The 23939-nt window shown below is 33.8% G+C and overlaps 4 protein-coding genes across 4 annotated transcripts; 2 read left to right on the top strand and 2 right to left on the bottom strand.

The window, feature by feature from the left end:
- Positions 1-1817: 1817 nt before the first annotated feature.
- On the bottom strand, positions 1818-3216 carry LOC107014125 (double-stranded RNA-binding protein 4-like). Its single transcript, XM_027915138.1, has 4 exons — positions 2532-3216; positions 2322-2435; positions 2209-2240; positions 1818-2091 (listed from the first exon to the last, which is right to left on the bottom strand). Exons 1-4 carry the CDS (start codon positions 3013-3015, stop codon positions 1975-1977), a joined length of 747 nt encoding a protein of 248 aa, XP_027770939.1. The 5' UTR covers positions 3016-3216; the 3' UTR covers positions 1818-1974.
- Positions 3217-5733: 2517 nt separating this feature from the next.
- Positions 5734-7741, top strand: LOC107014102 (alpha-1,3-arabinosyltransferase XAT2-like). The gene is made up of 3 exons (XM_027915956.1): positions 5734-6097; positions 6168-6257; positions 6477-7741. Exons 1-3 carry the CDS (start codon positions 5959-5961, stop codon positions 7643-7645), a joined length of 1398 nt encoding a protein of 465 aa, XP_027771757.1. The 5' UTR covers positions 5734-5958; the 3' UTR covers positions 7646-7741.
- A 3213-nt stretch (positions 7742-10954) lies between these two features.
- Positions 10955-12604, top strand: LOC107014104 (alpha-1,3-arabinosyltransferase XAT2-like). The gene is made up of 3 exons (XM_015213967.2): positions 10955-11096; positions 11219-11296; positions 11400-12604. The coding sequence occupies exons 1-3, from the start codon at positions 10955-10957 to the stop codon at positions 12578-12580; spliced, it is 1401 nt and encodes a 466-aa protein (XP_015069453.1). The 3' UTR covers positions 12581-12604.
- Positions 12605-12932: 328 nt separating this feature from the next.
- Positions 12933-23475, bottom strand: LOC107014385 (DExH-box ATP-dependent RNA helicase DExH3). Its single transcript, XM_015214267.2, has 19 exons — positions 22928-23475; positions 22490-22644; positions 22258-22345; positions 21913-22155; positions 20589-20684; positions 20024-20212; positions 19775-19934; positions 19553-19683; positions 18395-18562; positions 18049-18321; positions 17116-17310; positions 16750-16953; positions 16223-16292; positions 15970-16118; positions 15172-15477; positions 14826-14885; positions 14571-14723; positions 14280-14390; positions 12933-14067 (listed from the first exon to the last, which is right to left on the bottom strand). Exons 1-19 carry the CDS (start codon positions 23306-23308, stop codon positions 13597-13599), a joined length of 3603 nt encoding a protein of 1200 aa, XP_015069753.1. The 5' UTR covers positions 23309-23475; the 3' UTR covers positions 12933-13596.
- Positions 23476-23939: the final 464 nt, after the last annotated feature.

Raw genomic sequence — 23939 nt, 5'->3', positions numbered from 1 at the left:
ATGAAAGTCTTAAACTACATCCTAGGTATAGCTGGTGTTCGCACTGGCCTATGAATGAATTGAAATGAAATACGTATGAAGGAATGAAGCAGACTCTGTGTTTGCTAAAGAAGGCTTCCTAGTTGAGGTCCCATATGTTGAGCCCTCATTTTGGAAAGTCTTAAGGTTAAGTCTATGATAATAAGGTCTCATAGTATATGAATGAATAATATGAAAGAAACTATGTGTTATATGTTATGTGCTATATGAAGATGTTATGTGTTGTATGCCCTACGATGATTATAATGATGCATGTCACTCTCATGGCATAACTTTCCCAATCTCAATTTAGCAAGTCCACTGACTTGACTTCCAAACATCATGTTGTTAGGAAAGAGCTATTCTTCCTCATGCATGTCCCTGGTGTGTGCTTGCATATACCCATACTTAGTACAAGTGTGTACTAATTCCATACAAACATCTACTTTTAGGTGCAGACACAGGTGGACGGTAGAGCTACAGCTTCGTTGTTGCAGCTATCCGGACGTCAGCATTCATCCGGAGTTTGGTAGGTCCTCATGCTTTCGAGGTAGGTCCTCATGCTTTCGAGGATGCTACTATTTTACATTCTAGCGTAGTTTAGAGTTGAGCTAGTGGAGCATGTTCCACTAGCGTTTCTTTCCTATTTTGGTTCAGACTTTGTATTGGTGTTATATTGACCGATATACAATTAATACTTAATGAATTATTTCTTTCAGTTGCTTATCTCTTAATTGTTAGATGGTTGATGATGAACGATTACGAAATATAAAGAATGTTTAACAAGTATGATTAAGGAATAAAAAATTTCAAATTTTCCGCTAAAATTAACCTATGTAAAGTAAGAATGACGTAAGTAGGCTTGTTTGCGACCTCTGAGAGGTCAACGACGCCGGTCTCGTCTGGGGTCTAGATTCCGGTCGTGACAGTTCTCCCCTCTCTTTGGAATCTCGATTGCCACTCCTTTTTTTCATCCCTTTCTCGCTCACTCCACTCACGTTTGTATAAAGCGAGAGAGATTGTATATAGCAATACCAATTCATATTTCTCCGTCCTATACACTTTTAACTATACAAATACAAACCTCCTCACGCCCAATTCTCTTTCACCTTGATAACAGTTATAACATCAGCTCTTGGAATACAATGATAACAGGTTATGCTCAAATTGGGGATATAACTCATGCCAGAAGTTTGTTTGATTGTATCTGCATTGCATCTCTTGGGCAGCAATTATTGCTGGGTATGCTCAAAGTGGCAACACTGAGGAGGCATTGTGCATGTTTGTTCAAATGAAGAGAGATGTCGGGAGGATAAATAGGTCGATACATTTTAGAACTACTTCATCGTGAATTGCTTAATGCAATAGTATGTAAAGATTGCTCCCATGTGTTGTGGGTTGCCTCAGCCACTGAGTTGTTAAGGTTTTAGTTTTTGTTGGGGATAGCAACTGTTTTCATCACTGCAGTGAAGGTGTTTGTACCTGTGGAGACTATTGGTAGTACTAGAGAATAGAGTTTGAAAGTATACCAATTAGATTTTAGCCGCTGTATACTGTGCTGGTCATCTCCATAAGTGTTGAGGATTTACCATAGTTATTGCACACAAGGAAGCAAAGCACAGAAGAGGGATAAGTAGATAATTCCTTTCTTGTTGTTGAGTGAATTTGGCGCGTATAATCTGTGATCTTCTCATTGATCTTGGTAAAAGGAGATAAATCGCCCATAATTGTTGCACTTACGCACCATATAACAAAAGGAAGGGTAGACCAACTCTACAATATAGCAAGAGATAATCAAATTCAGCCCTTCAATAACTACTACGCACTAAGGAGTTCCCTTGATAATTTTTGCTGGTAGTGGTTTTCAAATACAATCAGAAATAAATATCTCATGAGTCTTTACAGTCACCAAGTATAGTCTAACTAGATCTTAAGACGGACACAAAAGTCCAACTATCAATTGCCAAATCTTCTCATTTTGTTCCTTCCCCAATTGTTGGTTTCAGTTTTACGCTTTGGTCCACTTCCAGAGCTACCAACTATGCCATCGGTGTTGAAGCAAGCAACTGCACTCTGTAAAATGAAAATATTTTATAAATGAGCACTCCTTCCCTGAACATTTGCTTCATGATCTATAAGGCTAGATCAAACCGTATATATATATTGCAAACAGCAGGGTATGTGTTTTACCTCACTGCTTGTTTTTTGATCTTGTAAATTGCCTATTCAAAACAACATGAGATGTGACTCAACATGTATAATTTTCATGAAAAAGAAGTCAATTATAGTCGGAATTTTCTCACCAGAGCATTTTGGCAACATTTTCTCACTAGAGCCAGTATCCATTCTGGTTTGCATACAAGGATGACACTTATTTTTGGACATGATGATCTGGTGAAGCGTTCCTGCATCAGTTTCTTCAAGATATTTTAAGGTGTTAGACAGAGTTGTTTTGCACATAACATACCTTTAAGCATTGAGATAGAGAAAAACCAGTGAATCAACATACATACCCAAGAGTGACTCAATCGCGGATTGAGCAGCTACTTGCTTTGCCATTTGCTTGCTCCCAGCTAACTCACCTTTGTAAGTTTTGCCTCCCAACACCAAGTGACAAATATAAACTGAGCTTGGCCCTTCTGTGTGTCTAGTATTATATATAGGCCTATCCAAATTCCTCTTGACGGCAAATTCATAGAGAATGGATTTGCACAACATAGGTTCCTTGTAAATAAGTGAAATATCTCTAGCATCCATTTCGCTGTGAATGCATTCATAAGCTATTTTTGCTACTGCCTGCTCTGCTTCTTTCTTCGTGGGATATGTCGATTTGGATTCATATTCAGATCCATTAACCAAAACCTTTGCTCTGAACTTTGGGGCATGTGGAAAACCTTCATTAACTGTTTGATAAATTGGAAGTGGTTTGACATTTTTTTGTGTGTACTCTTGTAGTTGATTCTTGTACATTACTTGTGCCGGAGGAACTGCAAACATATTATACCATAAATAATATTAGTTGAAAGCATCAAAATAAATACATTTAAACATGAATCAAGCAATAAAATGATGAGAGATGCATACTGGAAGTAAATTTGGGGAACTCCATATTTGCTGAGAAACTAAAATGGAGTCTTGAAGAGTATATTAACCCTTTATCATGGCTTTGTACAACATTTACTTTGCATGAGAACTGTGAGGGAGAATCAATTTGTACAATAACACTATTTTTTCTTTTTTTTTTTCATGAATGTACATTCTCAGAATTAGATATCATATCAGCATAACATATAATAACAAGCAAATTGTTTTATTTGCAAAATTACATATTCCATATTTTAAAGAATTTTATCTACAAATATTTCATTTGAATGTTCAGATAGTATAAAATATACTAAAAATATTCAGTGAATAAATATGTTTTACGCGGTTGAGAAGTGGATCGTCCATGTGGGAGACCTAGGATATCCATTCTCTTCGATAGGGCCTGCATATTTTATCTCATTTGTAATTTGCGAATTGTTATACAGTAATTAATCTATCACAAAGTATTCATTACTGAGTGCTTAAGAATAAAAAAGTGTTTTATTGTAAAGGCAAGTTCTAAAATGGAATTAACTTGCTTCTGCATTTTTCTCCATTTTGCAGTAGTGTTTGTACACTTGTACTCCCATTATAGAATAAAGGTACAATATTCGAGCATTTGATAGGGACAATATCCAAAAATGCACCAAATGCATGCATTGTTTAAATACAATATATACTTATTTTTTACGTAAAGGGAAGGTTATATGTATTTTGTTAAATATCACAAAAGTAAAATAAATTATTACTAATAATTGCAAGACTAAAATTATTATCCTTAGAGAGGAATATCTAAATAAATAAGATTTAGAATAACACTCTTGGCTAAAGGAGGAGCGTCGTCTTACCATTTTTTCCCCATTTTATAACTAAGAAGAGTGTTGAACATGCAAAGACGATGACGACAAATAAACCTATCTAGTGAAATTTCACTAAGTGGAATTTGAGTTGGGTTGAGTATTGTAAACAGAGTTTATCGCTATCTCGTGAAGATAGAGATTGTTTCAAAAGACAAAAAATCGAAAATAAGAAAATGACTACTCGAATCACAATTGAATCGCTATCGTGTAGATTTATTTATTTTTTATTTATCTCAATGCTTAAATGAATATATGTTATGCGTAAAAAAACTTTAGTCTTAACTCCTTAAAATCTCAAAGAAATGAATGACGATACTCTTTCATTAATATGTCCAAAGTAATTTTTTTTATATATGTCCAAAGTTAACTCTGATGATCACTTGCCTAAATGCTTAGGTGAGAATTGAGATTATCACAATTATTATTGATTATTTTTCAAAAATTACATATAACTTGTTGAGTCACATTTCAATATATGAAATCAAATGTTATGCAATTATTTAAATATAGTCATTAATACATATACATAGTATAGTTATATAAATAAAATTATCTAATCGATATAATTTGATTATTAAGTGCAAATAGCAAAAATTTAGTTTATAGTTATAGAGAGAGCTAATCTAATTTTTATGTTTGTTTATTTTTAAAATTTAGTTATTTAAATTTTATTGTATCGTAAATGCAGATAAATTGGCAGGCCTGTTTCGACATGTATGTTTAGGGCCATATCCGTTCATCGTTGGGCCCAAACTTTAAGTCCACGTGAGTTGATATAAATTTCGAGTTGGGTACCAGAAAATTCACAAAATCAATCAGAAATGTCTGAATGTGTGTATTGACTATTGACTATTAAAAAAAAAGATAATTTTGCCATAACAAAATATATAATTTTACTACATAGTTTTCAATAGTTGAATGATTATTTAAGTTGGTTGCTTCAAAATTCTAACTCAGATCAAGAAAAATAGACAGCAGATTCTGTTACCACCTTGTTAGTTTAAAGGATGATTAAAATATAACAGGCAGGTAACACCTCTGTAATATATACATTATTTTTTTTTGACGGTGATCATGATTTTGGTTATACATTACGTTCTTTTTTTTAAAAATTGTTTATTTCCTTTTCCTTTTTCATTCTATAATTGATTATTGAAGGGATACTACCTTATAGGTATGGTAACATAAATATATTGATGCGTTAAGCAGGGGTGGAGCTAGGATTTTTACGAAGGATATTCAAGTGCTAAAGTGAAACTGTTCTTCTTAAAATATGAATTTTTTTTTTGCTACTAGTGAGATTCAAACACATGAAGACTTTAATTCACAGCATCTAAAATCACTTGGCTACATCATATTATTGTGTCAAGGGTGTCCAATATATGTTATTTAGTTACTTTGTTTACTATTTACTTATATATATGATATAATATTTCGACGAAGGGTGTCCAATTGACAGAAGGGTGTGGCGTTACGAGTTTCTGGACAAAATCATCCTTATTTTTTCACCATAACTTAAACAACACTCTTATAATATTTCACTTGACTAGAAACATTTTTCAATTTTTCGAAAGCTAAAGGTTGTCATCCTATTGGAGAAGATAGGTGAAATATTACTAGAAAGTGCATGTTTTTAGTTAATTTACTTACTCTAATTGTTGTTGCTGTTGACCTTTTAAATTTTCCAAGTGATTTTATAACAACTTTAGTTGAAAAGTTCCTTTCAATGCTGAAAATCATCACAAGAAATTGAATACAAACATCACCTAAATATTATTAAAAAAAAATTAACCAAATGATTGTCTTACCTGTAACCACATTTGCTTTTTTTTCAAATTCATGCAAACAATATAATCATTGTTCACTCACTAAGCAAGCTACTTCAAGTATGAGTGAACATGAGAAGTGGTGTTTAAATAATAGCCACTTCCCTTCCCTTTCTTGTTGACAAATTAATTGTAGACATTTTTTAGCTTTTTATCACACACACAAAAAAATGTATAATCCCATATTAGCAAAGAGTTTTAGTCACTATGAAAGAAAAACATTTGGATGGTGTGCTTTTGTTGTTATGTTAATTGTTGTGTTTAGCACTTGCATTATTTTCAAGAATCATTTGTATCCTCAATCATTTGGTAAGTCTTTTGCACTTAATATAACATTTATATTAATCTTTATTAAGCTGATTTTTAATCTTGTTTGTAGATGGTGATGCCATGAATTTACAATTATCAATCAAGGCTAGTGCTGAAGATATGTTTGTGATCAAGGATACAACACTTCTCAAGAAATTAGGTAAGTACTCAACATTCGAAAGTTCTTAGTAGACGTCTGATAATAGATTTCGTTGAAACTTGAAAAAAAGGGGAAATTTATAGAATTTGAAGTCGTGTCTTGATATATGCATTGTACTTGAAAAAAAGTTTTATGAGTGGGAAAAATTGATTCGCGTCTTCAAAAACTAACAAAAAAATCAGTTCAATATGTTGATACTAAGATGAAATTATTATGCAGAAACAGAGAAAAAGGATGCAGAGCCAATGTGTAATGTGTTAGAACCATTGTCTGATTACTGTGAGACCAAAGGGGACATAAGGGTTCAAGGAAATTCATCGACAATTTTCGTCGTTTCATCTCATGATTTCAACATCAATTCATGGATCATACAACCATATCCAAGAAAAGGTAATGCAGGGGCAATGTCAAGGGTAAAATCATGGACAGTAAAATTAGTACAAGACGGCGAAAAAATCCCAAAATGTAGTGTGTATCATGGCTATCCAGCTCTTTTATTTTCACTTGGAGGATATTCTGGAAATCACTTTCATGATTTCTCAGATTTACTTGTTCCAATCTTTTCAAATTCGCGTTATTTTAATTCAGAGGTGCACTTTCTTGCCACAGATTATAAGTCGTGGTGGATAGGTAAGTACAGAACGTTGCTTAACAACATGTCTAAGAACAAAATTCTTGACATTGACAATGAAAAGAAGGTACATTGTTTTCCTAGTGTGACAACAGGCCTTAAATCACATACAGAATTCGGTATTGACTCATCAAAGTTCCCAAATAGGGTGTCTATACGCGATTTTAGACAGTTCTTGAGGAGTTCATTGTCACTAAACAGAGTTGAGTCTATCAAAATGAAGGATGATATTGTTACGAGGCCACGATTATTGATCATGTCAAGGAAGAAATCGCGAATTTTATTAAATGAGGATGATGTTAGACAAATGGCTGAAGATTTAGGTTACGAGGTTGTCCTAGCTGAGGCTAACCTTAGTACAAACTTGACGAAATTCGCGCAAATTGTTAATTCTTGTGATGTGATAATGGGAGTTCATGGAGCTGGATTAACCAACATGGTTTTTCTCCCTAATAATGCAGTTTTAATTCAGTTAGTTCCTTTAGGAGCAATGGATTATTTGGCTAAACGTGATTTTGGAGATCCTGCTAGAGAAATGAACATAAAATACTTGGATTATAAAATTGGTGTGAATGAGAGTTCTTTAGTGGAACAATATCCACTTAATCATAAAGTTTTTAAAGATCCATCATCATATTTTAGGAAAGGATGGGGTGTGTTTAGATCAATTTATTTAGATAAACAAAATGTAAAAGTTGATCTTAATAGGTTTAGGTCTACTTTGTTAGAAGCTAAAAGGCTTTTAGCCACTTCTTGATTTTGTGCACTATAGTGTATAGGTTTCATTGTAGTTCATTGTACTGCTTGAGTGATTCAATTTTCATTGATGAACAATTGTGCAATGTTATAATAAAAGGGATTTAAGTTATATATATTGACATATATTCATATATTCGTCAGTAAATTTTAATTTGTGATATTTGTTAGATATTTTATACTATTTCAACATGTCTAAACATGTATATAGACGCAAAATAACAATAAAAAGAAGGTTAGAATATACCTCTTGCCATGGTTTCGAAATCGTTTTAGGTGTTAGTATTTTAGTTCGCAGGTCTTTTAAGTACTCAAGAACCTCACTCTAAATCATATATTTTTGTGTCGTGAGATCTTGAAATATATATGTTATTTATATAAAGGCAAAAAGCTCAAATTTTCTTCTTAACTATACTAAATTGAAAGATTTGCTCTCCGTTAAAAGTTGAGGTCAAATATTTCTTAATTGTGCGGCATATGGTATCATGAGGTCACATCTCAAAAGTAAAGGCAAAGTGTTCCATTTTGCATAATTCAAAAAAAGTTATATTATATGGCATATAATTTAAATCGTTATATATATGATCCCAAATAAAATTATATATATATATGTAGAATTAAAGAACAAATAAATAAATGATTTGATATTCAAATTCTCTGGTGCTTATACATGCCACTGCGACCTAACATTGACTTGTGCTCTGATCAATTTGCACGATTGTTTTCGTATTAAAGATTTTATAAATGTTCTATGAGGCAAAAAAACAAAAGAATATTCTGGTAAAACTGATGTTGTTTGGATATTTATTTTGCTTCAAATAAATTAAAGTTTGAATTTTATTTTCCTCACCACACTTGTCTATAGACTAGAGGATTCAAAATTTCCTCCCAAACGTGCCTCCCACCATATTTGGTAAAATGTCCCACTCTTAAACCAAACAATTTTCTTGGACCATTCAACATAAATTTTTCATTTTTTCATTTTTTTCTTCTTTCCCTTTGGGAGTGTGAATTATGTAAATATCACTAAAGTTATTACTATTTTATTTCATTTTCTTTTTGTAAGATAGCAAAAGTCAATTCAATATCAATAGAAACTAAGCAAATACACCTCTTAGAAAACTTCAACTTTGTGGGGTTNGGACCATTCAACATAAATTTTTCATTTTTCCTTTTTTTTTCTTTCCCTTTGGGAGTGTGAATTATGTAAATATCACTAAAGTTATTACTACTTTATTTCATTTTCTTTTTGTAAGATAGCAAAAATCAATTCAATATCAATAGAAACTAAGCAAATACACCTCTTAGAAAACTTCAACTTTGTGGGGTTTCAAATTTTAGAAGGATGACTTTAAATTTAATTTGATAAATTTTTAATATAAATATGTTTTTTAAAGTAAAAGCTACTTCCATCGTTCTCAATTATTCCATTTTTTTTATAGTTGTCCTTAATTACTTGTTCATTTTGATAAATCAAGAAAGAATATCTTTTTTGTTTATTATATTCTCAATTAAATGACTAATTACTTTGAAAAATGTCCACTTTATAATTAATAGAGATAAAATGATAAACTCACCATGTCATTAATTATTTTTTTAATATGTGTGTCATTTTCAAAGTGAACAACTAAATAGAGACGAAGGAATATTTTATTCTTGAATCTGCTGCCACTCATATATTTCTCAAGCTTACAAACAAAACAAAACATCAAATTGTTACCACCTAGTATTATAATTTACAAAATTTTAAACTAATCATTTATCCTTTTCTCATAAAAAAATTGGTACATAACTACCATATCCAATGTACTAACTGAGACAAACTCAATCGGGACAACAACCGACATTTGGATTAACAACACGCTTCTTGAGAAATCATTTAAAATGGATTTAATTAAGATATCACAATTTATAAGATTTTAAAAAAACAATACAATTATTATTATGGAAAAATCACAATATCTTGAGAAAACTATGTATATGAATAATGGTAACAATGCAACCGTTTTTCTCTTTTATAAATATATATTTCAATAAATATTCTTTTTATACGGTGAAAGTTAGTTAAAATTTAATAATAGGTAACATCGATTGAAATTTCTATTTTTATCACATGACATCAAACTAGTACAGACTGTCAACAAGAACGATTGCTTCCACCCCTAGACTTCTTCAATCTCCTCGACACTTTAATATCAAAGAAACTCCCCACCCGCACTCATCCAATAGTTGATAAAATCGAAGCTCATACTGTCTACTATGACATCAAGTTAGTATAGACGGACAACAAAGAGTCAATTGAATGATCAAAGCATGGTTTGCTTCCACCCCTAACCTTCTTTAATTTCCCTCGACATCTTAATATCAATGAACTCCCCACTCCCACCCACCCTATTCCAGAAATAGATGACGAAAAAGAATCAAATAAAAATGAAGAAAACTATTATTTCAGGAAGGTTATTTGAAATTGGAGAGAGATTTTTTTATTTCCACTAATCAATCAATTGTCGTTGTATTACATTACATATACAAAGTATTAAAGGGAAATTAATTATGGAAAAAAAAAAACAAGTAAAGGGAAATTGAAAATTTTAGGAAAAGAAAAACAATAATTAACGTAAAACTTTTCACACTTAAGCAACCATTGATTAATGAAATCCACTAATTCACACTAAAGCATTACTTAATTAATAATCAATAAAAGGAAACAAATTTAACTCCAGTAATGTAAATAATAACCTAAATTAGTATCTCACATTAAAATCCCATTTCATTTAAGCAAACTTAATAAATTCTTACCTATCTATATTTTATTGAACAAGTAATTTCTATCCATATAAGTATTTTCTATATACACATCTAATTAGTTCCCACCTAAACTCATAATCTTAGTATTTATCATAAAGAAAAAATCAACAAAATCTTAATTATATTTACTTATTGAGTATGTTTGGTAATTAAGGTGCCGGCCATCCTAAATCCTTTTTTTAGACATGGACTCAATTTTGATAAAACACACATTTATTTTATAGTCAACTTTGTTATATCTTTCAAACGAGAAACAACATAAATTTTTTATTTATAAAAAATTGTCCTAAAATACGTGGAGAGCATTCACTAAAATTATATTATATAAGAGAAAAAAGAGTTTCATGCTAGTCACTTAGATAATATAAGACCTCTATATATCTTCAGAATTGCAAATACTAGCATTTTCTCACTTCTATAATTAATAAGTTAAGTTGAGAAATTTCAAAAAAAAAAAAATTCTTTTTTTGTAGTTACGTTATATTATTTATTTTTAGCAAAAATGAAGTATGATAGTTTATTAGCCAGAAGTTTTAGTAAACATGAGCAAAAGAAATTAGGAATTGGAGCATTTGTTAGTTGTTTCATTTTAGCAGCCACATTTTGTTTTCTCTTCAAGCCTGAAATTCGTCATTTTCGAGTTGGTAAGTTTTTTTATATTGTCAGTACATGTTTAAAGCTTTCAATGCTCTGTTATGGATATAATATTTACGTTGTGAGTATATATAAGTTAGATTCAAGTCGTTGATATGTTTTTGTGTGACAGTAAATGTTAAGGTTTCTCTTCGTGGTAGCCCGAAAATTCTAGCAATAACAGAGGAAGTCACAAAGCCTAAAAAGCCATGTAAGTATTCATGTTAATTAATTAGCATAATTTATTTTTTTTTGTAAATGAACTTAAATTTGTCTAAGTACTTACCATACTTGTAAATTTTTTCTATTTTTAGATTTCGAAATTGAACAAGAGAAACAAATTTGTAATGTGTTACATCCAAGAGCTGATCTCTGTGAGATGAAAGGTGACATAAGAATACATGGAAATTCATCAACCATATTTTTTGTATCAATTGATGATGAAAAAAAAAACAACTCATGGAACATAAGACCATATGCAAGAAAAGGTGATGATAGAGCAATGGAGAGTGTTACAAATTTAATAGTTAAAGAAGTTCATATTTCTCAACAAATCCCAATTTGCACAAGAAACTACACTGTCCCTGCAGTTGTTTTTTCAACTAAAGGGTATGCTGGGAATCACTTCCATGATTTCAGTGATGTGTTGATTCCATTATTTCAAACATCGCGACGTTTGAATGGTGAAGTTCAGTTTCTGATTACTAACAACATGCCTTGGTGGATCAAGAAATTTAAGGCAGTGTTACAAAGATTGTCAAAATATGAGGCTATTGATGTTGACAAGGAAAAAGATGTTCTTTGTTTCCCAAGTATGACAATTGGCTTAAAAGCCAACAAAGAATTCAGCATCAACACTTCAGAATCTTCTTACAATATGTTAGACTTCACAAGGTTCTTGAAAAGTACATACTCCTTGAAGAGAAAATCCGCGGTGAGATTGAAAAAGAATGCTGATGATGATGATCAAAGGAGGAAAAATAAGCCTAGACTACTTATAATTTCAAGAAGCAGAACGAGACGTTTTACAAACATAGAAGAAATTGTTACCTTAGCTAAAAGTATGGGGTTCAAAGTAGGTGTGGAGGAAACAAGGGAGAATTTGGCTCAAGTTGCAAAAAAAGTGAACTCATTTGATGTACTAATGGGAGTACATGGTGCTGGATTGACAAATATGGTTTTTTTACCAGAAAATGCAAGTGTTATACAGATAGTGGGATTGGGAATGGAATGGGTATCTAAAGAAGATTTTGAAATTCCAGCAATGGATATGAATTTGAAGTATTTGGGATACAAGATTAGTGTAAATGAGAGTTCTTTAATTCAACAATATCCACTTGAACATCATGTGTTAAAGGATCCTCCTGGTAATATGATTTCTCCTAAAGGATGGGCTTCATATAGGAAAGTTTATTTAGATCAACAAGATGTAAAAATTGATGTAAATAGATTTAGAGGTACTCTATTGAAAGCATTGGAGCTTTTGAAGAGTTGAGTTTCTTTTTTTTTTGGTATTTCTCTAATAAACAAAAAAAAAAGCACAAAGCCAGGATTAAATTTCATTTGATTCGTTCTTGCTTCACTTTCCTTTGTTCTTTTTCTTTATTTGGTTTAACTTGGATTGTAACCAAGGTATGTAGTTGCCTTTGTTATGTAACACTTTACACAGCAAAGGCGTGAATCTGAATTTTATCAAGCTTCAATGCAAATACTTAAAATCGGATGATAACCAAAAATAAAATTGTGTTGTAACACACACAAATGCAAGGCGAAAACCAAAAATATGCTATAATACACAATCGAAGAAATACTCGTAAATAATCTGCACTCAGAATTCCAAGTGAAAGTCTCGGAGAAACTGGAAAGGCGCCATTTTTATGTAATCACTGTGAAAAATTTAAAGGAAAAATACACTCTTAGACTTCAAGTCTATAATACATCATGATCATGATCATTCACGAGTCTCTAATACAACTTTGTATTTGGTGTACAACTCTCCATTTTCCTCCTACAGATCCTTTCTCATAAGTAATAATGAATTAGAAGCAAAACTCATACAAGGTATAAAAATTAGTGTAATACCGAGGCCGAGCTGACCGTTCAGGTCATTGCACATCTGCCCATCAAAACTAGGCGGCAGTCCACTTCTCAATGAAAGAATTGATCGGCTGAGCCAAACTTTTGCTTGAGAATTTGACTATCCTTTGGGGCAGAATATAGACATCATGGTGACCAGAGCGTAGTGAACTTTAACCTAGGTCACCACATAGGAAGATACCGCAATGATTAGTTCCTCCCACAATGGCAATGCTCAAATACAGTAGCTCCCTCGAGATTGTCTGCAACCCGCTTAAAAAATAAAGGTCCAATAAGACTAGTTATATACAAACTTCAAGCTGCATCTTCTTCGCCAAAAATCACACCATCATTTTTCAACCAAGAAAACTAATGCCAGCGAGAACCTCTTTATACGCGGGACTCTTGGATTAGCTACCCTAACTTATGCAAAAATTACCTCCATTTTGTACTATAAAGTTGATTTTTACTCTTGCTTTTCTTCAGAAGTGCTGACATGTGTTCAACAGCTTTAGAAGAGGATTGGGTCTCACCAGTCAACCACTGTAGAGCTTCAGCAGCTGCATCTTTTTCAGCATCCTTCTTGCTACTGCTAGGCTGGCCAGAAAAATTTAACCCATTGAATATTACAGTGGCGCGGAACTTATTATTTTTTAGCTGTGTTATCTTATAACTGGGTGATTGGTGGCCAGCCCGAGCAAGCAACGTTTGGAGATGAGACTTCGGATTCTCACCACCACTGCCCTTCTTTGAAACGACATTTTTCTGTAACTCCTTTGCAGACTTCTTGGGGGACGGTTTACGACCATAGACAAATTTACCTTCACATTGATCCTCTGACACCAGCAATTTAACAGCTTCTAATAGCTCACCATGACTTCCTACATCAAAATTACGGTCCGAGAGCTGGCAGAAAAAGCAAACATCAGTAGAGAAGAATTTGTCATATGCATCCACTAGTAATATTCTTTCTGAAAAATGCATATGAAACAAGATATGCGTGTAATAGTTACAAACGATATCATCCATGCATAGTTGCTAGGAGCAACATTACAGAAATGACAACTATGGAAAACTCAAACGATGATAACACAAAGAAAGATGAGGGATATACATACTTTCTTATGGACAAGTTCATTAAGCTCCCTCTTCAAGCTTATGTAAGTATTTGCCAGTGAGGGGTTCATGAAAAACTCCAAGTATCCTCCAAGCATCATCAAGTGTCCATCCTAACAAGAGAAATAGGAGTTTTAAGGGCACACCAAACACTAAATCATACAAATAATCATAGAGGATTAAAGAACATGACAACATAAACTAAGCAAAACAACAAAGAAATCAACCTTGTCCCTGCCAGCGGGGGAGCCGGGGTGGGAATATAGGTAGAGTCAGAAGAAAGAAAAACTTACTAAAGCTTTTCCGGAAATGCTTCCGCCAAATAAGAGTACAACAGAATCAGATACAGCTGTAGAATCACGCAGGAATACTGCATTCACTTTAACTTTTTCGTTGAAGACAAGCCATGGGTATGGAATTTGAGGTTCTTGAGCGTTGACAGAATTCTAAGGGGAAAAAGGAAAGCAGTATTAAAAGAATGGAACTTCTCGTCAAAAAAATATATGACGTGAAAATTTAAACAGAACTAATTATATAATGAAGCTTACAGAGTATAAAAGGACTCCACCATCCTCCATGGTTTTCAATGAGATTGACTTTTCCTTGTTCTGTCAGTCCAATATATGTTCAGTTAGCACACAGATAGAGAGAATCAAAGATTGCCATGAGATTTGATCTACATAGTAAAAAACAATCTGACCTAGCTCAACACTAACCAACCTTTTTATTGATGAAATAGACTAAGATGGAAGCCCAAAAATGCACAGTAAGAGAGCTAAAGAGTTGAGCAATCAGAATCATGCACAAGCCGACTTTCAGTTCATGTAAATACCATATGAATTGCTAACCTTGATGACCAAGAAAAGAATTGGTAATCAAGATAGCACAACTCACCACAACAGAGCATATGCCAGGGAATAGTCCACCACATACAATCGCTCGAACCAGATGTTCATTGTTACTCCAGGCATTACAACTCTGAATGCTATCAACTAAACCAATGTCCTTGAGCAGATATAAAAATTGCTTTCGAAGGGAGTCCATCGCTTTGAGAGTTTGTGCAGAAAGGAAATTTCTCCAACAGTAATCATAACCAGATTGCTGCCTTTCAGCATCTTTCCAGCCATCATAAGCCCGAACAAGAGCAAGGTGATCACTGAAGTCACGAGCAGAAAACTGGGCTTTGGCAGACTCAGCAAGCTGCAAGAAGTGATAATTCAATACATGACACATGGTCTTCAAGAAGAAGACACTAAAGTGAAATCAAGAATATAAGATGACCAATTACTAATTGAAAAGGTTCAATAAATGTGAAAGAAAATCTCAGTCCAAACATTGTTCCTAAGCAAGTTACTTTAGAGACAACCACTATTCCCTTGCACTGATGCGGTAAAAGAAAGGGGGTAATTTACATTTTACAGTCTCCAAAACTAACTTGGAACAAAGGCAACTGAAGACCTGCCAAGCATTAACGGATATGTTTACAGAGCAACTTTCGAGATGCATGCACATAAAACATATTATATCTGTTGCTCATTAAGACAGTGCACAGAGATTCCTTACTTAAAGAAAGAGATATATGTATCACCGAAAGAAATATACAAAGTCTAGACATTATTTGAGTTACTCAAAGAAACAAGAACATGATAAGATTATCCATCTTCATCTATAAATCAGAGAACATTAACTTACATCCTTCTTGTCAAATGGCATTAAAAATGGATCTCTAGCACTTAAACCAGCAACAACTGTCAGAACTGGATCCAGGCAGTTGAATACTACACCTAATATTATCATTTTCCCCAGTTTTGGCTCAACTGGAAGCATTGATAGGTTGTGTCCTACATGAAAATCCAGAAGTCAAGTTTTCTTTTACCAAAGTGATGGTGAAAAAAGCCTACGGAAAATATGTTGGACAATTTATAAAATTAAGCTATGCTTTTACCAAGTACTGTCAGATTTTCATCCTCATCTAGAGCCCCTATTGTCTTCAAATACTCAATAGCATTCTGAACCTGCAAAACAATAATTGCAATTACATGTGAATCAAATTAACCACAATGCAAGTAAGATATATGTCCATTAAACAGCAAGTCAGGGAACCAGAACTGTCATTCGAAGAAGTATACTAGACAACTTAAATCCAGGTCTTCTTCACCTGATAGGATGCACATATCTTTACCCATGTTTTCATGAACAGAATGTGAAAATTAATAGAGTTCAGTGTTTACAAGTCTAAACACTGAGATGTGATGTCATATGTGCATATTAGGTTGTTTGGTGTCACTACCCATTCAAAGCATTGGAAATTTTGAAATGGAGTGCTTGCAAGTTCATCACTTTTAACATCTCTCCTGATTATTTCCCTCCCCGGACGATTTAAAACATTTTAAATACCCTCATTCTCCACTTCCACTCTCACAAACTATCACAGATTCACGAAGCTAGGTGAAAGAGTTTGTCACAACTTACAGATAGTGGTTCTGGTGACTGGATTGCCTTGGATAGAAAGTCTGATATACTTCCAAGTTGTAAGCTTTTAATCTGCAGGCATAGGGACTGTAAAGGTGTTCTCAGAAGCTCTGGCAGTTGATAGTCTGCAAAAGCTTCATATACACATCTGGGATATAGATGATAACACTCGCCAGGCTGAACACGGCCAGCTCTTCCTTTTCTCTGGAAAGTTAAAAGGACATTCACTAATTATGTCGAATCCACAGCACCAACAAAATAGCTCAAAAACACTAAAAAGCTGGTGGTCGCAAGACCTATACCCCTAATTACATAATCATTTTACGTGTTGCAAACATTGAAGAAGCTAGATCATATCTATCTTACTTGCCGAGCTGAAGCTTTTGAAATCCATGAAGGAAGCAAACAGGGAGTGTTGTTGATTGCATCATAAGATGTCTCTTTTGCCTTTCCACAGTCGACCACAAAAACCACGTCATTTATGGTGATACTTGTTTCAGCCATGTTGGTAGCTAACACAATTTTCCTGATTCCATCCTCTGGCTTATCAAAAATCAATTTCTGTTTGCAAGCGAATAAAAATAAAAAATTTAAGAGAGTCCAACAATATGTAAATTACAAGAATATCAAGCAGATTAAGTCATAACTGTTCTACTTAACCATAAGTTAATGATTTCGACTAGATCCTAAAGCTCCCTATTGAGCCAGGATGGAACTCAAACTCAATTGACACCCTCTAGCTCTCAGGATTACTTCAAATGAAACTTTAAGGTAAGAAAGAACGTATTGACACCTACCTAATCAGTTCCATGATAATTGTTAATTAATAAGTTTTGTCATCGGTACATGACTTCTGTACTAGGATGAAACTCACAACACATCTAAGAGAGATACCAATAGATAGACACTTAATTCATTCTACAGCCCTCAAACCAAAGAAAGAGAATTCACTAAATAATTCATAACAAAGACAAGAAAGAAAAAGATCATCAACTATTCAAAAAATAAAAATTCCTTGGTAACCACAAAAACAATATAAAAAGACGAGCTCCTCAAAATCTCAATATTTCTTACACCAGTAGGACAAAGATACTGGAAGCGCTACAGATTCACAGCATTGGTAAGGTGGTTCAGCCTTTAAATAACTGAAATTTCTCCGTTAAGTCATATATGATGTTCTACAATACTGATTTCTAAGGAAGCTAAAAGAATATAGAAATGCAACAACAGGCAAAGAGCATAAAAAATTAACACTTCCTAACAATCAAAAACAAAATAATACTTCCAACTTGGCAATACCTGCTCTGCACTGGCCATGGAACCATGACATGCAAGCAGCAAAACCCTGCTTGGATCCCCCAACAGTGGATGAGCCTGCAGCTGGTCCTTCACAGTATTAATGTCATCCCAACCAGTCATAAAAACCAACACAGCACCAGGTCTTTCGTTTCTACATATGTGACAAAGCACATGCTCAATAAGGTTGAAGCCAATTGAATCAGGATTCCAACAGGATAGTGAATCCCTAGTCAGAGGATTATACTGCCCAAAATCAGCTGATTCTAGCGATTCCTGTTTCAAAGCTCAAATGTCAAACAAAAAAAAATCATACGGAGCCCATGATAACAGCATAGAGATTACATACCTCAACAGCTGAAGCAATTTGGGTCTTCCTCTTCCTAATAGTCTGTTTCTGCATTTTCCACATCTTGTCTTGACCATAGTTATCAATTTGATTATATGGAGTTAACCGGTATCTAGTCATTTCCAAAATATTTTCCAGAAAATGACTTCGAACGGGATAAGTAAAACCCTGATGAGAACGGAGAGAGAAATTAGTCCCAAAAAAAGGAACAAAAACCATTCTATTTCTAGGAGGATCAAGAACTCTAAAGCAGCTCAAGTACGAAGCTTGTGTCATAATTCTTTGGCCATGCAAATACAAAGGATTCTATGGTGTTGCTGAGGTAAATCCTAAAATAAATCATGGATATAGTAACCTGAATGATTGTAATAAAAAGGATGTTATATGTTAAAACTGAATCCAACTACTCCATTCCATTTGGTTTTAAAAAACCAATCAAGCAACAAACCGACTAAGCTTCAATCCAAATTAGTTGAAGTTAGCTATATAACTCATTTTATCCGTTCTATTGTTTTTTACTTTTGGCAAGTCAAAACAGTTTTTACTGAACACCAAGTCGGTTTAAATGCATCTCTAATATATACATGTCCATTTCATTACAATAGTAAATAATTTATTTTTAGGAAAATTAACAACCTTTTGGCATTTTATACGCATGTTGCTACATGCATGCTCTGTTGCTAGTGATCGTTCCTACTCTCGACCAATTTCATATGCCCACACATCTATCTAAATCTTTGCATCTATACACTTCCATATTATAGATATAATGAGCCTTCATGGCGCAATACTTAACACTGTCTAAAATTGCTGGTCCCAAAACTGATCTATATAACTTATCTTTAGGTATCACAGGTATCTTCCTATAGCATAGAATGGCATAGCACTCTCTCCATTCCAGCCATCCTATTTATTTCTATATGTGGCATAATCACATACAAATATCTGACTTGCATGAATTTCAAAATACTTCAAACATGCATAAAATACTTCATATACAGTCTACAAGAATCTCCTAGAAAACTACTTCCATGAATTGTTCCTATTTTCGTCTTTTTCTGGTCTCAAAGAAGGGTATCCGGCTGTCAGCATTTGGACAGATATAACATGATCTGAAGCCTTCATCATGGCAGAAAATGTTTTAAAACTTCAACTTACAGGAATATGGATCATTGGGGCGCCACCATAATAGGAAGAGAAGAGCTCGGCATTAAGAGTAGCACTCATCAAAATCAGCTTCAATTCAGGTCGACGGGGAAGGAGATCTTTAAGGACAATTAGAAGGAAATCTGGAAAGGGAAGAAAACTATAGTAAGCAATTGAAGTACAAGAGTTCAACCTTTTTAATCAAAAATGCAACATTGCCAGGTGGGCAAATACCTTCATTCATTCCGCGTTCATGAATCTCGTCTACAATAACGTGAGTGACACCTTCCAACTTTCTATCAACCAGTAATCTCCTCAGAAGAATACCAGTTGTGCAAAATAAGAGGCGGGTATCCCTCCCTCTCATGCCCTCAAGCCGAACCTTATAACCCACCTAAAAATTGGAGAACATAATCAGAAAAATACCATTTTATACACCCAATGCTACACATGTAAAAGAAATAGCAAGAGCCAAGAACTCACAGATTCTCCCAGATTCTCCCCACGCTCTGCAGCAACTCTTTCAGCAACAGACATAGCAGATATTCGCCTTGGTTGAGTACAAATGATATTGCAAGTAGCTCCGCGAGCAGCTTCTATCTCAGCTTCTAAAATGTACTGAGGCAATTGGGTAGTTTTACCACATCCAGTTTCCCCAGACACAACCACCACCTGCAGAACTAATTTCGGTCAGGACAATTCTTCACATGACCATTATGCGCAATCTAAATCTAGGAAAGCAAGTGTCAACCCGAAAGAAGTATTCCAATATATCAGCGCCACTCTAATAAAAAAAAAATTAGATAGGCAGGTAACGGCCACACCAGAACTTCATAATGCGTTATTCCCATTATCCACCATACTAACAATGTAGAAATAGAGAAAACATAATTGTGATAGATTCATTGGTCAATTAAAATTGGAAGTGGAAGATTAAAATCAGGTCAAATAAGAAAAGCCTTGAAAGGGACACCTACTATTATTCAACTTAAATTTACAGCAATAGCAAAGCCATAAAAGTGAATAATTCGACAGAACTGCTGATAACCTGATTCTCAGAAATGGCTCTAAGCAATGCCTCTCTCTCTTTATATGCAGGGAGATTTCTTCGAAGTTCTAGCATCTTCTGGCCTTCAGGAGATCCCTACAGAAAGATGGATGTCTGTCAAATCTGATATATAGGACAGTGCTAAAAGATGAATTGCTTATTGCAGTATCCATTCAAGAGACAACTTGATAGTTGCCTTTTACAGAAGTTCTACAACAAAATTACTGAGAACTTAAGATCAAGTATCCACAGGTAGTTTAAACCCACTTTACCATCAAATAACTACAAGAATAAACTTCTAAAAGAAATTTGACAAAGACAAAAGTAAAATTACCTATAAAATTTCCCGTGAATTAATTAACTTATCAAAAAATCACGTGAACTTAATTAATCAATTTGTTTTAGTTTAAGAAGAAAATATATCAACCATCCATAATCTTGCGCACTAACTTTATGGTACAAAATTTGCTTTCATAGTTGTTCACGGTTTGGTTATTATGCACTTCATCATTTTTGCTTTTTTGTTTTTTTTTTCATTTAGCAATATAAGTTATTTTGCATTTCATATTTACTTGTAGGAATGAACGAAGGAAGGATAGAAGACAGGGAATCACATTGAGCATGGAGAAATGTTTGAAGCAGGCAGAACACAATCAGAATGGGTCATTAGATCCCTTGAAGCAGGCAGAACTCAAGCAGTACTGTGATACAAGATGATACAGGGGTTATTAGATTTCTTGGACTTCCCACTCCAAATACATAATTCAGAATGAGTATCATATACATAAGTAGTGAGTGCAACTGTAGATGACCAAGGAGGTCATTGCTACATTGTGAAAGGAGCTCAGGAAGAACAGGAACCCCATTCCATTTTGAATGGGTCAAGATAGTTTCAAATCTTCCAAATAATTCAATCCAGGAAGCAGTCCCAAGAAAATTTAATACTTGGCAGAGAGATATGGTAGTGAAAAAAACAAAAAGGCAGAAATTTCTGGGATGTAGCTGAATTACAATAGAAGCCAAGTTTCCTGGAATCTGATTGAATGGGTCAAGATAGTTATCATTTACTTCTTGAGGCCTCTGTTAAAGTGCCAAGCCATTAGACATTCTTTACATTAACAGTGTCCAAGTTTTTCAAGGTTGCAAGATCCAATACATTTTGAAGAGAGAGAAGAAGACAGAATCCTAACATAGTTCAGCTGATAGAGGAGAAATAAGGTCTGAACAGCATACAGATAACAGCTGTACACCATGAAACGAACAAAAAATCTAGAAAACGAAACAAGTGTTAGTGGCAACAATCTGGCAAAAGATAGAATATAACCTGCCAATCTTCTTGTTTATTACGCATCTCCAAGCTCCTTCGCCTGAGAATCCTCTCTGCTACAACATTTCGTGCAAATGGCTTCTCATTCTCATGAAGCTCTTTATCATTGGGAGAACTGTTGTCATTGCTTCCTCTCAAGAAAGCATTATGTGTCAGATTTCCCTTGTTTACTGACTTTTTAGAAAGATGTGCTTCAAGAAGATCACCTACCCTACTTTGTAATCCATAATGTAATACTACCTAAATCATCAAGAGAAGATGCATTAATTGAAGAACGTACTGAAAATAATGAAGCACAAGGAATAGACAGCCAGACAAAAAGCTTCATGTCAACTAATTTACCTCTCTTTGTGGACGCTTAACATCCAAATCTGGCCTATAATTTGGCAATGGAACTTTGCTACACACAATTGTTTTTTCATACTGGCGGCTGCATCAAAATATACAAATATATTAGTATAAAAAAAATTCACATCAAAGTAAACACAAAATGAACTGAAGTACTGAACAACCTTCTTTTCTGACCAAGTATATTGGAAGAAATGAAAGCAAATTTTAGGGAAATTCGATATACCAGTGTAAACCCATTCTAGTTGCCATAGCTGATATATGCTCAAAATCACGTCGATCCTTTTTATCCGTTGAGACCACTTCTTGGTCATCCTTTTTGCGCATTAGCATGCTTAATTTCCACCTCCATTCTTCAATGTTATGAAGGGTTGATTCACCCTAGAGTTGACAATACATGAAAGTAAAAGGGATAAGCTTTTCTTTCTTCCTTTCTTCGTTTATTAAAAGAGTGAAAGGTGTGAGCTTTTAGTTTTAAATGCACACAAGAATACTATTAATAGTTAACTCTTAATGCAAAATGGCTGTATCAATGCCAACAGAAGTAACAGAATTTGAAGTGTTCGTCCCAAAGACACTTCCCAATTAACCTTCCTGAACAAGAAAATAGAATATTTTACTACCGAACAATCCAATAAACTAGTGACTTTCACAATTAACTCACCAATTGCTTAGACGACTGAGTTTCACGATCAGACTCCGACTCCGACTCACACTCATCGTAAGCAAATCTTCCATACCCCAAATTCTGCTGATAAAAATACGGAGAAGGATAAGAAGAAGACGAAGATGAACCATGTCTTTTCCGCCTCAACACAACAGACGACGAAGAAGAAGACCCCTTAGCTGAACAAAAGAATCCAACACTTCCATGAAGGCATCGTTTTTGAGGTATTACTGACTGTGACGAGCGGTAAAGAAGAGGGTTTGTTTCAAAGTGAAAACGATTTGGACAAAATTGAAGAGAAGTGGACATAGTGGATAGAAATTGATTGGCTTTAAGCCTCACCTTGAGGCAGTTCTGAATAAGATTAGTGTAAGGCATGGATGCCTAAAGATTTTAAGTTTCAAGAAAACATTCGTTTGAAGATTTGTGGTTAGGGTTTTAGGAAGAAGAAGAAAATGAAGAATGGGTAAGAGGTGTTTGCATAACAGTCACACAAACGCAGAGCTTCCATCAACTGAGCAGCATTGGCCGAGACTAGTTTTTTTCTTCTCGCTGGTGATAATTGCCGGTTTGGTCCCTGAAGAAAAAATATATGTCGCTTCACCTCCAAGCTTTCTATAGGGGTTTAGGGTTTGGAGATTTGTTTAATTTGCAAATGAAAAGGATATTTGGAGGTATGGTGAGCCTTCTATAATTAAGATTTTTTAGGATTACTAGTTAGCGCACTATTTGGGAATTTTAATCCTAATTTTAATAATTTAATTGATTGTAGTATTGAAATATTTACTTATTGATTCATTTTAATTTGTCATTTTATTAAAAAAGATAATATGCAATTTGAAATCTAATAGATGGTAGATTGTATCCCTAGGATTAATAAAGTTAGAAAGTTATCAAATATACCTAGCTCAATTATTATAATTTAAACTTTTATTATTAAAATTATTTAAATTTGATAGTTATGAGAAAATGTTAGTTTGTGATTATTGTTAATAAATGTACTGAATTC

The sequence above is a fragment of the Solanum pennellii genome, chromosome 3, assembly GCF_001406875.1.
Source record: "Solanum pennellii chromosome 3, SPENNV200".
Classification (NCBI taxonomy): domain Eukaryota; kingdom Viridiplantae; phylum Streptophyta; class Magnoliopsida; order Solanales; family Solanaceae; genus Solanum; species Solanum pennellii.
This window is presented reverse-complemented; position numbering and strand designations above follow the sequence as displayed.

Bases quoted from the DNA above. Each gene is read 5' to 3' on its own strand.
- LOC107014385 (XM_015214267.2), bottom strand. From the start codon at position 23,308: ATGCCTTACACTAATCTTATTCAGAACTGCCTCAAGGTGAGGCTTAAA. The intron at 22,645-22,927 runs GTGAGTTAATTG...TGTCAACTCTAG, and splicing joins CTCAGTCGTCTAAGCAATTG to GGTGAATCAACCCTTCATAA. The intron at 17,311-18,048 runs GTATTGCCAAGT...GCTTGCAAACAG, and splicing joins CCATGGCCAGTGCAGAGCAG to AAATTGATTTTTGATAAGCC.
- LOC107014102 (XM_027915956.1), top strand. From the start codon at position 5,959: ATGTATAATCCCATATTAGCAAAGAGTTTTAGTCACTATGAAAGAAAA. The intron at 6,098-6,167 runs GTAAGTCTTTTG...TCTTGTTTGTAG, and splicing joins TTTGTATCCTCAATCATTTG to ATGGTGATGCCATGAATTTA. The intron at 6,258-6,476 runs GTAAGTACTCAA...ATTATTATGCAG, and splicing joins AACACTTCTCAAGAAATTAG to AAACAGAGAAAAAGGATGCA.
- LOC107014125 (XM_027915138.1), bottom strand. From the start codon at position 3,015: ATGTTTGCAGTTCCTCCGGCACAAGTAATGTACAAGAATCAACTACAA. The intron at 2,436-2,531 runs GTATGTATGTTG...AATATCTTGAAG, and splicing joins CGCGATTGAGTCACTCTTGG to AAACTGATGCAGGAACGCTT. The intron at 2,241-2,321 runs GTGAGAAAATTC...TGTTTTGAATAG, and splicing joins AATGTTGCCAAAATGCTCTG to GCAATTTACAAGATCAAAAA.
- LOC107014104 (XM_015213967.2), top strand. From the start codon at position 10,955: ATGAAGTATGATAGTTTATTAGCCAGAAGTTTTAGTAAACATGAGCAA. The intron at 11,097-11,218 runs GTAAGTTTTTTT...TTTGTGTGACAG, and splicing joins AATTCGTCATTTTCGAGTTG to TAAATGTTAAGGTTTCTCTT. The intron at 11,297-11,399 runs GTAAGTATTCAT...TTCTATTTTTAG, and splicing joins CACAAAGCCTAAAAAGCCAT to ATTTCGAAATTGAACAAGAG.